General features: G+C 39.1%; 1 protein-coding gene across 1 annotated transcript in view; it reads right to left on the bottom strand.

Moving 5' to 3' along the window:
- The window catches only part of PTPRB (protein tyrosine phosphatase receptor type B), a 122,092-nt gene that overhangs the window by 100,944 nt on the left and 3,688 nt on the right, over positions 1 to 17,460 (bottom strand). Inside the window, exon 3 of the mRNA XM_043887097.1 lies at positions 9,749 to 9,999. Within this exon, the coding sequence (XP_043743032.1) occupies positions 9,749 to 9,999 (251 nt within the window). The remainder of the gene's footprint in view (positions 1 to 9,748; positions 10,000 to 17,460) is intronic.

Here is a 17,460-nt window from a genome sequence, read left to right as displayed (position 1 = left end):
AGCAACCTCTGACTCCACAAAAGATCTAATCCTTCTGGAATTATCCAGAGGTCATTGGTTTCAGACCACCAAGATCAAAACTCTTAGCAAATCATCTATTGTGGCATTCTCTTGTCAACTCTGCTGTCCTGGGCTGGAATTACAGCCTTGTGCAAAGAGGAGCAAATGTAAATGTTCACGGATACAGATGAAGGTTTAATAAAGCTGCACTGTCAGTGTGTGCTCATTGGCCCAGCTCTACTTGAGATCCAGATAAGAAGAGCTGTGATAAGAAAACAGGTACCTCCTGTGTACTTCCCAAACAGACAGTACCCCAGGAGTGACCGCATCTGGATTTAGCAGTGGTAGGATTCTGTTGCCAGCTCACCCAAAGAATGGGAAGAATGAAAAAAATTTCCCTTCAGAGACATTCCCTAGAATTCACAGAGTTTCCCCTTTCAGTGACTTTTCACCATATTTCATAATAACTGATTTTTAAAGCTGTTATCCTGTGAGTGGACTATGTGAGTAAAACCAGTATGTAACTGGGATAAATTGCAGAGATTTAAAGAATTTATCAGTCTTTTCCAGAGTATCTTTATCATCATACCTATCAGCTGGCTCACCCACCAGTTCTGACCCCTGGATTTACTGTTCTTTCTTGCAAATTCATCATCATTTATCATGATGCTTGCTATCCTCTCCCCCCCACCCAACCCTTTCTCCTCCTGGTCCTTGAAGAAGATGGACAGGTCTTCTTAGGTCTGAGCCACTGGTCTACCCCTCACTCAAGAGCACCCTTTGGATTCTGCCCTATACAAGCCCTTAAGCAAATCACTGTTTTTATTTTTTTTAAACTTTTTTGTTTTGAAATAATTTCAAACTTATGGATAAGTTGTAAGAATTATAATAGTGAGTGCTATGACATATCCTTACCAAGACCCATTAATCTTTTTCTAACATTCTGCCACAGTTTCAGAGTAGAATGCATATCTCCTGAATGAATTGTTAAATATCAGTAAAGACAGCAAATTTAAGAAATGCAAAATTGATATAATGCTTTAATCCATAATCCATATTTCAATTTCATCAATTGACTCAAGCATTCTTTTTGGCATTTGTTGTTGCTGTTTTTTCTCTAAGAAGGATCCCACTCAGGATTCTGTGTTTTATTTAGTTGTCAAGTCTCTTAATCTGCCATAATCTGGAACATTTCCTGTCTTTAAAACCATCCTTATGTCATTGACCTTATCGAATGATATGTCAGTTATCTCTATGGTATGTATTACCCTTCATTTGCAATTATTTGATGTTTTCTTATGATTAGGTTCAAGTTATAGGTACCTTGTCAACAGAACTGTTCTTCTTCTCTTGGGTTCAGTGTTTTTTCTCTAACAGATTAATTATTCAATTATTTCCCAATGGATCACAAATATAACTGCACATTAGAATCAATGGGAAGATTTTTACACTCTGATGCTGAGGTCCTATGTTGGCAAATTCTAATTCAATAGGTCTGAGGGAGAATTTGAGAATCTAAAAAAGCTTCCTAGATGATTCTGATGTGTGTAAGACCAGGACTGAGAGCCACAGACTTCCTGTCTCAATTTGCACATCCTGGCTTCTCCTTCGATCTCATTTTCCTTCCTTTGCCACATTCTCTCCCCTCTGCATCAACCTTCACCTGGGCTCCACCTCATCTGTCAAAGGGAGCCCATATGCTAGACAAATACTGGCAGGTTAAAGAGCCCATGTCGATGTACATGCTCGGTTTTATGGGTTGCATTTAATGTGCATGTGACTCATATTGTGACAATATAAGAACACAGCCTTTTGGTGCACCAAATGGAGAGTCAGGCAAATCCCCTATAATTAAAGGAAAATGAAAGAAAAGGAAAATCCTAGAGATTTTAAAGCCAGAGAGGGTCGAGTGAATCATAAGCCATATTATGTTATTGGCACATAATAGTCCATGTTAGCGGGCAATCTGAGAGAACTACAATCCTTTGTCAGAATTAGGCTTAAATGATGCAATTATAAATTAGGGTCGTCAGGGACACATCCCTCCCGCAATATTGTACCCCCGGCATGAGCTCCCTGTGCTGTGAGCAGTCTCAGCATCTGTTTAATCTTTTATCCTATGCACTCTAGACAACCTAAGAATCTTCTCTTGATCACAAGGAACCGTTAGGGGCTGGTTTGGAATGTTTCTTTTTACTGTATGTTTGCACTTCTGCTGCTAAGTGTTTGTCTCAGAAAAGGGGAATGTTGTCCCATTTTTAGTTCTGGCCACAGAGCAGTGGGGCAGTGGGGAGATGCCCCTGTGTTTATGTAACGTGATAAAGGAGTTGACCCCAGACTTGCTGGGGGTGGGTTTTGTTTTGTTTTGTTTTTTGCATTTGTCTCCTCAATTATTTGGAGACTCATGTTGGGCGGCGATGTCTCTGAGGGCCAAATGAAAGGAAGCACAGAGCCATTAAACCCGCACCAGCACCACAATGGCTATTCATGAACTGAGGAAATGCGGTCCCTCTCGCAGGCCTGGGCCAGGGCAGGATGGCGGTGGGGGGAAGAAGGGGGCGTGTCTCCAAACAAAACTGATGGGTGTTTAGTAGAACCAGCCAGTAACATTTTTAATGCATGTTCAATACTTCATTCCTTTGAAAGCATTGTCACATGATAATGCTAGCTCATCTGGTTCTTACAACAATCCTGTGACATAGGCAGGGTAGTGAAAAAGAGACAAAAACAAGAAGCTGGTGTTAATTTCTAAAGTAGTCAACACTACTGAATACTTATCGTGTATAGACAATGCACTAAGCACTTTTCTTAATCAGATTGTAATCTTCACAGCTGTTTTATGTGGCAGATAGATTACCTTATTTATCCTTATTTTAAAGAGGAAGCAAGTGTGACTTGAGTAGCTACTAGTTGATAACACTTGGATTTAAACCAGGTTTCTCTGACATGAAAGCGCTGGCTCTTTACCACTTTATCAAATCATCTCCCCCAAGGTCACATGGCTGAGAGATGATCCAGATCAGTCCTTTCTTGAGAGTCCATGACTCAAATGATAAATGAACTCCGCTCAGAGTTTGAAGAGAAACATAATTCTGTGGCCTGTCTTCTCTTCCTTTGGAGGCCATTTAGGCACATGCAATTTCCTACTGCACCCCATGCTCATGGCCCCAAAAGGTTGACTTCCTGCTGCCTCCAGTCCTGCCTATCTCTCTTTGCCCATAGGAAATGGCTGAAACGTGAAGGGTGAACCTCTGACACCCACCTCTGGTCTGATCTACTCCTGGGCTTGTGTACAAAGACAGAGTATATCTCTGTGGATGTGGCACACAGGGGTGCCTGGATGAGGGTATGTGCAGGGGCTGAAATCCAGCCGATGTTCCAATATGGAGCCTCGTGCTTGCCTGCTAGAACCATGTGCCTGGAAATGCCTTTTTCTCTAATGAACACAAAGAACCTGGAGGCCAGCAGCAGTTCACTGTCTTCTCAGGCTCCACTCACCCACCCCGGGCCCCCTTCTGTCAAGATTGTACACTTTGCTAAGTCACAGCAGACTGGAATTAGATGCATTAATTCTGCTACTTGATTATTTAGCTTTTATGGCACCATCCCCTCCCACCCACTGACTTCCCAAGTGGCTCAGATGGTTAAGAATCTGCCTACAATGCGGGAGATCCAGGTTCAGTCCCTGGGTTGGGTTTGATCCCTGGATTGGGAAGATCCCCTGGAGAAGGGAATGGCTACCCACTCCATAGACATGTCTATAGACATGTCTGTCTATAGAATCCTATAGATAGAGGAGCCTGGTGGGCTACAGTTCATAGGGTCACAAAAGGTCGGACACAACTGATGAACTAACACTTTACTTTCCCCCCTCATAACACATGCACAAAAGTGCCATCAATGGTGGGAAACTAAGGCATTTAGTGAGTCCGTGAGAGAGATATTGGGAATGAAGGATGAGATTTATCTAGATCAGTTGTTCTGGAATTTAAAAGTACATCCATGTGACTTGGAGGGTTTGCTAAAACAATGATTGCTGGGCCGTACACTCAGAGATTCTGATTCAGTTGGTCTACAGTAGGGCCATAGTGGCTGCATGTCTAACGACTTCTGGATCTGGGGTCCATACTTTGAGTACCACTGAGCTAGATATTTCTTGACTCATACCACAGGCAAGCTTCTTATTCCACCAACTTTGTCTTTGTAAAGACACACACAAACACACATACACACAATCACATAACACTGTAATGGTAACAATAATAACAGCAACACTGCTGCTGCTAAGTCACTTCAGTCGTGTCCGACTCTGTGCGACCCCATAGACAGCAGCCCACCAGGCTCCCCCGTCCCTGGGATTCTCCAGGCAAGAACAGCAATAGCTAATATTAATTAAACACTATTTTCCAGGCAATACTGTAGGCACGTAATACAGGTTGATTTACTTAATTCATGTCCAGGATGAGAGAAAGAGAGTCTTGAAGCCAAGTACTGGCTCAGGTTCACAATCCTCCAAACTGACATAAGAGGATGTGAGGAAAAAGAAGAAAAAGGACAAAGGTAGGGAAAAATCTGCTCCGAAAAGAGCCAACTTAGGACAGCATTGCAGGAGCATCAGTGAGTGACGTTGGGTTCCAAATCATTTCTTTCTTGGCCTTTATCTTCATTAATAGGAGCTCTATGCAAGAGAATAAGGTGACTAGATGGGCAGGAGTGTATGTGTGTGTGTCTACTCTCCTCTTTGCTCTGCTACTGTTTAACCATGTGACCTTGGGCGAGTCCTTGCCTCTTTAAGCTGCTGCTGCTGCTGCTAAGTCACTTCAGTCGTGTCCGACTCTGTGCGACCCCATAGACGGCAGCCCACCAGGCTCCCCCATCCTTGGGATTCTCCAGGCAAGAACACTGAAGTGGGTTGCCATTTCCTTCTCCAATGCATGAAAGTGAAAAGTGAAAGTGAAGTCGCTCAGTTGTGTCCGACTCTCTGCAATCCCGTGGACCATAGCCCACCAGGCTCCTCTGTCCATAGAATTCTCCGGGAAAGAATATGAAATGGGTTGCCAATGCCTTCTCCAGGGGATCTTCCCTGGGGATTGAACCCGGGTCTCCTGCATTACAGGCAGATTCTTTACCATCTGAGCCACCAGGGAAGCCCAATAAATACGATGGTAGATTGTTGAATGACCACAGATTCATCTCACCCAATACGTATGCCCCTTTTCAAGGAGACTTTGCAGCTCTTTCCCATTAAGAAGTGGATTCTACCTATCCATCTCCTCAGTCTGGCCTGGCTTAGGATTCCATTGACTGATTGAATGTGGCAGAGGTAATGCGTGGTCACAAGCCTAGGCCTCAGTAGGCTTGTAGCTTCCACCTTTCCTCTCTTGCAAAGCTTTCCAGAACTATCCGGTAAAGAAGGTGATATCCTCTCATGGAGGCTGAGAGGCCAGGTAGAGAACCAAGCATGCAGCCAGTTCAAATGCTAGCCATGGAAGAGGCTACTGTGAAGCTTCCAGCTCATCTGAGCCCCGATGCTGAAGGCAACTTCGAGAGTGAGCCTGGGTGAAACCAGCAGAGGATGCTCGCACTCCCACCCTCCAACTAACAAAACCATGAGAAGTAGTAAGCTCTCACTGTTTTAAACTACTAAGTTTTGGGGTTGTTTGTTACACAGTGATGGAAAATAGACACAAGTGCCCACCTCCCAGAATATATGAAAGTGCTTTATAGGCCTTGTCTCTCCCGGTCCTCACAATAGCCCTAAGAGGTAGAGGTTCATTTTAATAGATGAGGAAACTGAAGTTGGTCACTAGCTAGTAAGAGGAATTCAGGCCTTTGACTTCAAAGCCTGAGTTCTTAACCACTGTGTTTTGATACTAGTTAAGTTCTCAAGAAATATTATTTGTTGAATGTATGAACATTTTCCAAAGTCACTGGACAGTTATTTTTTTTTTTTTTTTGGTGGGTGAGCGTGAGGAAGTGAAGAGTGATTAAGAGATGAAAGAGGAGAAATTACAAAGGAGAAAATGTGTATGTGTGTATAATTAGTCCCTCGATAAAATTCTCTCTATATATATGTATCTATATCTGTATATATCTATATATTTGATAATAGAAACATATTGAACACTAGATACGCACAAACTTTCAACAACTGGTGCTTCATCTGGGAGCTCATGTAAACCTTAGCATGAATTTCCCCTTAGAAAAAATTAAAACTCAAAAGACCAAAAAACCCAACAGAGTGTTTATCACAACCCGAGGCTGCAAACCCAGCTCTGGGCTGGATCACATGAGCTCTGTAACACAGGACTGGCTTGCTCCTGGAACTCTAGAGCTAGCTGTCCTTGCCTCACCCCAGTAGAGACCAGCCACATCTAGGAGCTTCCTATATGTTTGTTTTACAATGGTAAAACTTGGGCAAAAATGAGGCAATATTCTTTTTTGCTAAAATACAGCCTTATAGTGTTCAGGCAGATATGTTTCTATTGATTGTAGTATCTATTTGGCATGTTTTTTATTTGATGCAGAGGGTTTTTTTTTTTTTTTTTGGTACTGATCTCTCTCTCTCTCTCTCTGTCTCTCTCTCTCTCTCTCTCTATATATATATATATATATGCTTGCTGTTGTTGTCTAGCCACTAAGTTGTGTCTGACTCATTTGTAACCCCATGAACTTAGCCCTCTAGGCTCCTCTGTCCATGGAATTCTCCAGGCAGGAATACTGGATTAGGTTGCCATTCCCTTCACCAGGGGTTCTTCCTGACCCAGGGATTTAACCTGCGTCTCTTGTATTGCAGGCAGATTCTTTACCATTTGAGCCACCTGGGAAGCCTATAAGTTCTAAGTAAGTTCAGACACTCAGTCGTGTCTGACGCTTTATGACCCCATGGACTGCAGCACGCCAGGCTTCCCTGTCCATCACCAACTCCCAGAGCTTGCTCAAACTCATGTCCATAGAGTCGATGGTGCCATTCAATCATCTCATCCTCTGTTGTTCCCTTCTCCTCCTGCCTTCAATCCTTCTCAGAATCCATCAGGTGGCTAAAGTATTGGAGTTTCAGTCTCAGCATCAGTCCTTCCAGTGAATATTCAGGACTGATTTCCTTTAGGATGGACTGGTTGGATCTCCTTGCAGTCCAAGGGACTCTCAAGAGTCTTCTCCAACACCACAGTTCAGAAGCATCAATTCTTTGGTGCTCAGCTTTCTTTATAGTCCAACTCTCACAACCATACATGACTGCTGGAAAAAGCCTATATATATACTGATAAAAATTAGTACATATATACTGATATCAATACACACACACACACACAGACTCTTGATGAGGGTGAAAGAAGAGAGTGAAAAAACTGGCTTAAAACTCAACATTAAAAAAACTAAGATCATGGCATCTGGTCCTATCATTTCATGACCTATAGAAAGGGAAAAAAGTGGAAGCAGTGACAGATTTTATTTTCTTGGGCTCCAAAATCACTGTGGAGAGTGACTGCAGCCATGAAATTAAAAGACACTGTTCCTTGGAATGAAAGCTATGACAAACCGAGACAGTGTATTAAAAAGCAAAGACATCACTTTACTAACAAAGGTTCATATAGTCAAAGCTATGGTTTTTCCAGTAGTCATGTATGGGTGTGAGAGTTGGACCATAAAGAAAGGTAACCACTGGAGAATTGATGTTTTCTTGATGTTTTCGAATTGTGGTGCTGAAGAAGACTCTAGAGAGTCCCTTGAACTGCAGAGAGATCAAACCAGTCAATCCTAAAGGAAATCAACCCTGAGTCTTCATTGGAATGACTGATGCTGGAGCTGAAGCTCCAATACTTTGGCTATCTGATGTGAAGAGCTGACTCATTGGAAAAAACCCTGATGCTAGGAAAGATTGAAGGCAGAAGAAGAAGTGGGTGACAGATGATGAGATGATGAGATGGTTAGATAGTATCACTGACTCAGTGGACAGGAGTTTGAATGAACTCTGGGAGATGGAGAAGGACAGGGAAGCCTGGAGTGCCACAGTCCATGGGGTCTCAAAAGAGTCAGACATGACTTAGGGACTGAACAAAAGCAACATACACACAAAATACACACATAAGTACAGAAAAAAGTAAACATAGATATTTAAGCTCAGCTATAAGAATCCCCTAATAAACTGGTGTTAGAATGCAGTTTTAGTCAAGGCACATTCAGCCAGAATGAGAAGGTGTTCCACCAAGAAGTGTTCAATTCCACAAGCAAGTGGTGAAACTCTCACTGACATCAGTGGTTGAAAGGGCTCAGGGCTTGGAGATTTAGGGAAACCACAGGGCCAGTTCATGATGGCATTCTTAAGTAACAGCATTCCTGCTCCTTTTTCCTGTCTTTCCTTCCTACTTTCCAAGCCCAGATGTATCTGAAACCATGAAGATCAAGCTTGGAGAGGTGGGTATATAGCTGGTGAGATGTGAGAGAATTTGAACATACTCCCTTTCCCCTATTTCAAGACCAAGCTTGGTGGGGTGATGGAAGGCAGAAGCTAACATTTCAACTGAATTTAGAGTTTAGGTTATTTCTTGAAATGGTATTTTTGCTAATAGGCTGACAGTGAATATTGAGCTTTAAACTGATTAAAGAGTGTCCAGAAAAGTCATGATGCCTTCTGAACTCTTCAGAGACAAGGCAAGAAATAGGTTGGAGGGCAGATTTATAGCACTGGCTCTATTTGTTTTGCAATCAATAATGAGGTATGGGTTCACTAGCGAGGAGTCGTGTGCAATTTTAATTTCTGCACAATGCAAAGGAAGACAGCTCTAAAATGGTTAAGTCACATGCATAGTGTTGAGCTTTTACTTTCTTTAAATTACTTGGGTTGCTTCTGTGTGTGTGGATGTGTTCAGTCATGTCTGACTCTTTGTGACGCCACAGATTATTGGCAGCCAGCCTCCTCTGTCTGTGGAATTTTCCAGGCAAGACTACTAGAATGGGTTGCCATTTCCTCCTGCAGAAAGTCCTCCTGACCCGGGGATCGAACCCACGGTCTCTGCATCTCTTGCATTGACAGGTGGATTCTTTACTGTTGCACTACCTGGGAAGCCCTCAGGTCGCTTGTTATGAAACAGCTAAACACTGCCAAATGAAACCTTAGCTTTTAAAATGTGCTTTAATTACAGCTATTGTCTAAAATGATGGCCTAAAACCCTGAGTGGAAAGCAAAACCAAATGAGGTGAACACCTGAAATGGAAACGCTATGTGAACAGATTCTATAGCCGTGTCCTGGCTGCTTCTCAGCCATTTACCTGTCCTCTTGTGGATGCTGAGGTAGAATTGCTATATGACTCAGCTTATCCTTGTCCATCTTCACAAATCTGGTATAATGATTCCTGAAGCTTCCATTGCTTTGTGGCTCTCTCCCCTCCCTTATAAGCATAAATGATTGTGACCTATATGCAGGGGGACCTGCAAATTACTGACTATAATTTTTATTTCCTGATTTTAATTCTTGTAAGACTATGAACCCTGACTTCAGTTCAGAAATGAGGCCTGTCTACAGGAGTTATAATTATCTTCAGCTTATAAAGGTGTAGCCATTTAAATTCTACCTCCAAGATTTTCTCATTATGCAAAATGCCTTCATGTACAATTAACAACAAAGACACAGAGTGCCTCATCACCCACTTGAGTAGCATTATTTCCAGCAAAGCCAGTCTTTTCAAGCAATGGGCTTTCTGAGGCCTTCCCAAAACACACTCCATACACTCCCTTCTCCTCACTTACCTCTTCCGTGGTGCTGGAGAAGGGTGGAGTAGTCCAGGGAACCCAAGATGTCATTCCAGCCATCCATAGACTGAAGTGCTGCCTCTGGCTGATGTTCTGGCTGTAGTTTTCTGGGGTACTTCTGGTGAAGACCTCGGTGGTATTTCTAATAAGGTGTCCCGGGCTATATGGAAGTGCATTAAAAGTAGTGGGGGTCTGGGGAGGAGCTGTGTTTCTAATGCTCCTTACTGAGACTTCAGTTCCTGGGCCAGCTGAGTAAAGAAAGCACAGGTGCTAAAATTACCCTCGTGTTCGATACAGTCTTCATATAAAAACAGTTTTTCTTAGAAAAAGACCGCTTTAACAATGGGCATGTAGATAAGTTTCAGTTACACGAAAAATAGAAGATAGTTTGAGTGTGACCATACCCATTTGCCCTGTCTTGTTACCCATCTTTTATCCATCTATCCAATTTAAAAGGTGCAGGGAGAATTATGGAAACTGTGCTATCAGGGATAAGCCCAAAATGAGGCTCAAGATGGAAAAGGCCCTTTTATAATTTAGCAAGATGTAAATATCAGCTGTTCTCTTAAATGTTAATAAAATAACCAAGACCATTAAGCATCTTTTCCTTGAGATGTGAAGGATTGTTCAGGGTACCCTGTATATGCAATTGCCAGATGTAGCAAATAAAAAGATGTGATGCCCAGTTAAATTACTATTTCATGTAAATAACCAAAGACTCAGTATATTTAATATATCCCCAATATACAACATTCAAAGATTATATTATATTGTATGTTAGGAATATGCTTATACTGAAAACTGTCATTTATCTGAAATTCAAACGTAACTGGGTGTGGTATATTTTATCCAGCAACCCTACCTGTACATCTACTAAAGCTTTGATAAATGTTTGGACATTCTCCCTAATTTCTGTTTATCTTCCTGAATTCTGTGCCACTATCACTATTGTGCCTGGCATATGTAGAGATGTCCTGGGATGTCTTCTATAGGACAGATCCAACTGTACTATTAGTAATATGCCTTTACAACAGACCCCAAGAAGCAGTCTTGATTCTGCACTCTTAACTGATTTAGGTGCTAGAATGTCCTTTTACACAGATACTAATCTATTGTTGGGATGCAAAAAATTCTATACGTGGAGATTAGTATTTTGGCTATTTCGAGCTTTGGCCAATGTCAATCCCCTGAGTTGATTACTACCTAAGACAATTTTAGCTCTCATATCCTCAGAAAAAAAAGATTTAATGGTGAGGTGAGGGCAGAGACAAGCTTCCATATACCTAGCATGTAATTATGTGTCTTTGCATGTCAACCTATGTTTACTCTTCTTCACCAAGGAGCAGTTGGTAAGTTCTCCTCTTGAGAACTATTTTTTTAGTCAGTTTATAGAATTAATTCAATGGATGAAATAAGACTTTCACCAAGTTAGGTAAATGATCAAAGCACTCTTGAAATTTCTTTTGCAAATAACATAGCTTATCACCATTGCAAGTAGCTTTGGGATATCTTATGGAAAAACTTCTACTCTTCTGTAACTGTCTTTAGTTAACCTCCTAAACGTATTTTTAAGACACACCAAACCAAACAAGTTCATTTTCCAGTTTAGGACACCACCTTTTTTCCAAAGAAAGAACCTACAGAATATTCAAGTCTGGTACCCCTTCATTTTGTGTCTATGTTTTAACTTGTGCTATTTAAGAAACAGGAAGGAAACTTTAGTCTTAACATTTAACTTCCAAATTTTGTGAATTTCAAAACAAACTTTGTTAGGTATCATAATCTCCTTTGGAGCTTGTTGGAATATTAAAGCCTTACTGCCCCACTCCCTACCCCCAAATTATGATCTAGTATATCTGGTGTGGGATTTAGCACCTGCATTTATATACATTTCTCTGGTGTAATATACTCTAAATATGTAACTTTATCCATATGTACAATATGAGCCAAAGCTGAATTCTAATCATGTCTAATGTGGGAATTGAAGAATTATGAAGTAGATGAAAAGAAAGAAAAATCCATCATAGAAATATATAAGGTGATTAAAATAATTTCACCTTTCCATTGCCTGAATTCTTTGTTGAAATGGGTGCTATGAAATTATACTAAAAATAGTATATCTCTGTGTGTTTTGGGTTCTATAATTCTGATGTTCTTTTAAAAGGTATATACACTTTACAGTTCATGAAAGAACAAGATGTGTTTTGACAAATGCAAGGAAAAGTTCCTACACAATGGAACAATATGTTGAAGCTATTTTTAAAAAGCTTTATTGTACCATTGCTATTACATTGTTTCCACATTATACACAATTCCTCTTAGAACACAATTCAAAATAAGGTGGACCATCCTAGGTCCAATCTAAGAAGTTTAGTACTTAATGTAGAAAAAATAAAGCTTAGCACTTAGAGCTCACCTATAAGATGATTTGCAATGACTGTGTCATATCAAGACCATATTTCAAATACATTTCTTTAAAAAGCAATATGCATTTTAGTTTATTAATTCATCTATGATTGCCTCAGGAATAATTATAATAGAAATGGAAATTTTGTATAATGATAGTGGAGACAATACACAATTTGTTAGTTTCCCTCTTTTAAATGATTAAAAAAATGTTCAAGCATATTGAAAGCAAGAACTTGAATAAAACTCATTTTGGATATATAAAATTTAAACTATATTGATACTTTCTATTCTGTAGGAAGATGCCAAATGTAATGTGTCCTTTAAAAGTGGGAAAGAAATCTGGAAAAGAGATAAATGAAACAGAAGATACCTTAGAAAAATGATGATTTGTATATATACATTTACACACAAATATTTAAGTTAATATACAAGATATATTAAATAAGATTTGACTAGAATAAAGTGAAAGGTCTGGGCATTATAATATTCTGAATAATTATTAGAAATGTTAAAATGAATAATTAAAATTTCAGAAAATGCAGTCAATGAAATAAAGAATACATTTAAAATTACACATGCCTAAAATTTGAAAAAGTGAGTTAGGAAGTTTAAACATTTTTGAAAAGAGTACCAAAGATGGAAACTTTACAAACAATAGGAGGCATAACAATCAAGAAGGCATAATCAGGGGTTAATTTTTTTTTTAAGAAACTTAAAAAAGATGCAAGATTAGGAAAAAGTAAAATTAATAAATGGAAATTGATACCAAGACATAGGATAGTAAAACATCAAAGCATAGCAAAGTAAAAAATTTAGATTAAAAAATGAAAGTTTAGCCAATCAAAGAAATGCTTTTCAGTAGCTAATTACTACTCAACTACTGTACTATGGTTTGTTAGATGATGATGAGCCTGGTTTATCCTAATGTCCCACATCTTCTTTTGGGAAAATGCACACACAAACATTGGAAAAGGATGAAATGGTGGTGTAGAAGGATGGAGGGAGAAGAATGGTTTATTAGTTCATGGCTATAAGGCTTTGGGGGAGACACGCTGAGCCAGAGCCTAAACAGGGTTAGGGCAAAAGCATGTGGAAAGCAGGTGAATTACTTGGTGTGCCCAGGGCTGGCTCATCTGTTAGGCGCAACACAAACACTGCCTAGGGCTCTTGATTTTTAGGGTCCATGAAATGGCTTACTTTCTTTGAAAATAATTTTTGACAAAGAACTTTCAGGGTCAAAAAAATGTTAATTTTTTTTCACAGGTTGTGAATAAATGAGAATGCTAGGACCCATGATAATTTTTTATTTTTTATTTTTTTTCCAGTGGAGGAAGGAAGTCACAAAGATATAAGAGCACAGAGCCCGTGAAAGTCATATGCAGCCTTGGGTGTGCCCTGGTAAGTTCAATGACGTGTCACAAGCTGAAAATCGTTGAGCAACTCCGGATGCTATGTTAGATGTTTTTCAGTGATCATAGAAAGCATATATTAATACTCAATGACCGGATGATTTTCAATGATCATGTAAATAAATGGTTAATTGCAAAGTCCATGTTATAATGATGCAAGGAGGGAAACTCTAAAATGTCAGTGACAGCCAATTTGGTCAGAGTCTGTGTATACAAAGACACTTTCTGTTTTGCTTTGTTCATTTCCCATCAAGCTCTCTGTATTTACAAGTACTACTACCGATCACTAGAGGAAATAGCTGCTAAAACCCAGTCTCCCAAGAGCATATATGATTGCTTACCTATTACAATGCTTATGCATTTTATTCCCTCACCCATATGACTACAATGAAACAATTACTCTAACCGGCAGGTATAACAAGCCTGCCAACAATATGATTTACTTCAGCAGTGAGATCTCGTAGTGATTTTACTAACTCAGCCATATCAGGGACACTTGAAAATATATCTGGAAAAATTTGCTTGTCCTCAGACAAAACTGAGATCTGAATGAATGAATCTGTAGCAGATGTGGAACAAATGTTGATTGGTTGGCTGTCATATACAATGTTACTCTTCATACGATATGAAACATCTTAGTGAAAGTAACAATTTTAGACAGTCATCCTGGGTGTTTATACTTCTAAGGAGACTTCGAATTCTTTGGAATAGGTATCCAAACCACAGATGGAATTTTGTACTCCTCATTTGGAAGTCCTAGAACTATTTGAGTATGGTCTACTGTCAACAGATTGGTGCTGGTGTTGTGGAATCCTTTTTCAAGTTTAGAATGCTTTTATTTTCCTATCTTAAGGATTATTTGCTTAGGTATGCTTGCAAATATGTAATATCCTTTGAGAAGATTTCTCTGTTTCTCATGTAAAAGAGGGGGCCAATGAATGAGTTATTTTCCATATTGTGTAGGGCCTTACAACTTCAATAATTCAGTCCCCGTAACCTGTGTTGTCTACTTGTGGGGCTAAGACTTTTCCTGTTGGACTAGATGATCCTGTAACTGTTAATGGCTTGGTGGGTTTAAAAATTCTGCTTGATTTGGGAAGAAGAGAAAAACCACTAATCAGGACTTCAGTAGTGGCATAAAAGTAGTCCGTAACTTTCCTTAATTGTTCCCTATTATTGTGATGTGCAAGCTCAGTCACTCAGTTGTGTCCAACTCTTTGCAACCCCGTGGACTGTAGCCTGCCAGCCTTCTCTGTCCACGGGATTTTCCAGGCAAGAATACTGGAGTGAATTGCCATTTCCTCCTCCAGGAGATCTTCCCAACCCAGTGATCGAACCCTTGTCTCCTGGATTCCCTACCACAGAAGAGCCAACTGGGAATCACTGTAATTCTGATATTTAACACCTTTTAGAAGTTGAAACACATTTAGCCAGCACTTGTTGACCATTGGAACCAAGATTACCTTTAAGGGAGATAAAGATTTCTAAGTTATGATTTCTGTTCTGAAGAGGCTTATAGCATAATAATTCTTTCTAACTTTTTTTTCTTTTGCATCTCTTGTATATACAAACGACTTAGTCATGGAGAAAAAAAAATTTTTTAACTGAATTTTAAGTGAACTTTCCAAGAAATCTACAAGTACCCCTCCCCCAAAGTGTAGGCTGATATGACTTTTCCTTTAGCTTATAAGATTTTTGCTAGCAGGAAACCCTTAGGAGTGCCAGGTTTTAAAAGTTTGTAAATTAGAGATTTGGACCTCAGAATGCATTTTTACTCTTAAAGCAATAATAATCTTAAAAAATCAAATGTGTGATTATATAAAATTGCTATACAGTTGAATAGAATAAAATTTAGTTTTTCCTTATTGCCTTATTGATGACTGCCTTGTGTGAATTTATAGAGACTGAGAAACAATACACAAAATATTTCTAAAAGCTATACTCAATACAGTGACTCCAAAGATGTGGCTATATGGAGGAAAATTTTGAATCTGTCCATCACTTGTTTTATTGACACATTGCTGAAGGTAAGATGGTTTCCAGATAGCTGGATATCTGGCAACTGACTGACAAAAGAATATATAGGAAAAAGAAAATTTTGTCATTTCAGCTAGATAAATTGGCATTTTGGAAGCAATGCTTTTTATTACTCCCTACTCAGAATAATAGCTATAAGGCTCTAATTTTAAAAATTGATCTTTAAAGTTTTTTTTAAGTAAGAGGCTATCTACCGTATACATTATTATTTTTTTTTTGTGGGGGAGGGATCCAAAATGAATTTATGTAGTATAGTCTTTAAGGGCAAACTTAAAATTCAGAGGGAATGGTAAAAAAATCTAAATCCATCTTTTCTTTAACTTGGTAATCTACTATGCTCCTGGTGATCCTGGTTCTACATAATCTATATATTCTTTTTAATTGGATTCCCATGAATTAGGTCCCATTAAACTCTATTCTGGGCTTCCCTTGTGGCTCAGCTGGTTAAGAATCTGCCTGCAATGTGGGAGACCTGGGTTCAATCCCTGGGTTGGGAAGATCCCCTGGCGAAGGGAACGGATATCCACTCCAGTATTCTGGCCTAGAGAATTTCATGGACTCTATAGCCCACGGGGTTGCAAAGAGTCAGACACGACTGAGAGACTTTCACTCACAAACTCTATTCTATTTGTTCCATTAAATGGTTGTTTTAAGGGGTTTTAAAGAAATATAAATTATATGAAAATTTGAAAAGATAGGTCAATTTTACATTCCTCTCCTAATAAAAATCATTGCAGTAACAGTGATTATTTGAGGAAACCTGACCCTAGTACAGGTTCTTCTCTTAAAAACCTCCTTATTAACTTTTGAATTGGATTTTGACCCACTTTGGAAACCTATTTGATTCATCCTATCATAGAGGGACTTGAGTAAAGGAGAGGAAGAAGAAAAAAGACATCTTAGTGAGAATGAAGCACAGCTAAATTATGACAAAATTCAGTGGGCATTCAAAGAAACGCTAAAAAATTTAAGAAGTATCGAGTTAAAAAAACACTATCATTTAATGTGACACATTGGCAAGAATATATATTGGAGGAAGGGATATTTTTTTCTACTCATACTCTATTATAACTAACTATTTACTTATTTGCCTTCTCATTATCCTAAGGAGCAAGACATATTTAGTGATTCTCAGGTTTGGCTGCATATTGGAAGTATTTAAAAATATAATCCTTGAGTTAGTTGACCTAGAGGATGAAGCCAGGATATTAATACTATTTCACATTCCACTGTATTCTGATGTAAAACTTGGGTTGAGAATCACTGGTGTAGAGTACTTCAGTTACTAGCACAAGTTCTGGCACCTAGTAGGTAGTAGAGAAACATTACTTAAATACTTGAATGGCATTATGAATGTTTCTTCTATGAAACAAATATGAAATATATAGCCCAGGTTTTGACCTTCACAAGTATGCTTTTACTGATGAGCCTAATAAAAAAAATACATCCTCTGAATGAACAACATGCATATTTGTGCTACTTAAAAGTGTAGTATTTATTAACTCTTAAGAAAAGGCATTTGGAATTCATTCACTATAAACATCTACATGAAATTTAACATTTCACAATGAACTCTCTAGAAAATCAGTGAGTGTTCATGCTATGGGTCAACCAATATCATTTTGTACAGTTGGAGAAGAAAAAAGTCTGTTGGTTTCTAACAGAAGGTGAAAGTATATGTTGCACTTATGTATATTCAAATATAAGATACTTTTTTTGCATTGGAATTGTTCAAATTTTAACTTTGCTTTTTCTAGAGGTCCATTTCTCCCCCAACACACATTATCAGGCATTTTGGATATGGCTTGTTCAGTGGTTAACTGCAAGTGGTCTATTATACCTACTTTACTTTTG

The sequence above is a fragment of the Cervus elaphus genome, chromosome 3, assembly GCF_910594005.1.
Source record: "Cervus elaphus chromosome 3, mCerEla1.1, whole genome shotgun sequence".
NCBI lineage: Eukaryota > Metazoa > Chordata > Mammalia > Artiodactyla > Cervidae > Cervus > Cervus elaphus.
This window is presented reverse-complemented; position numbering and strand designations above follow the sequence as displayed.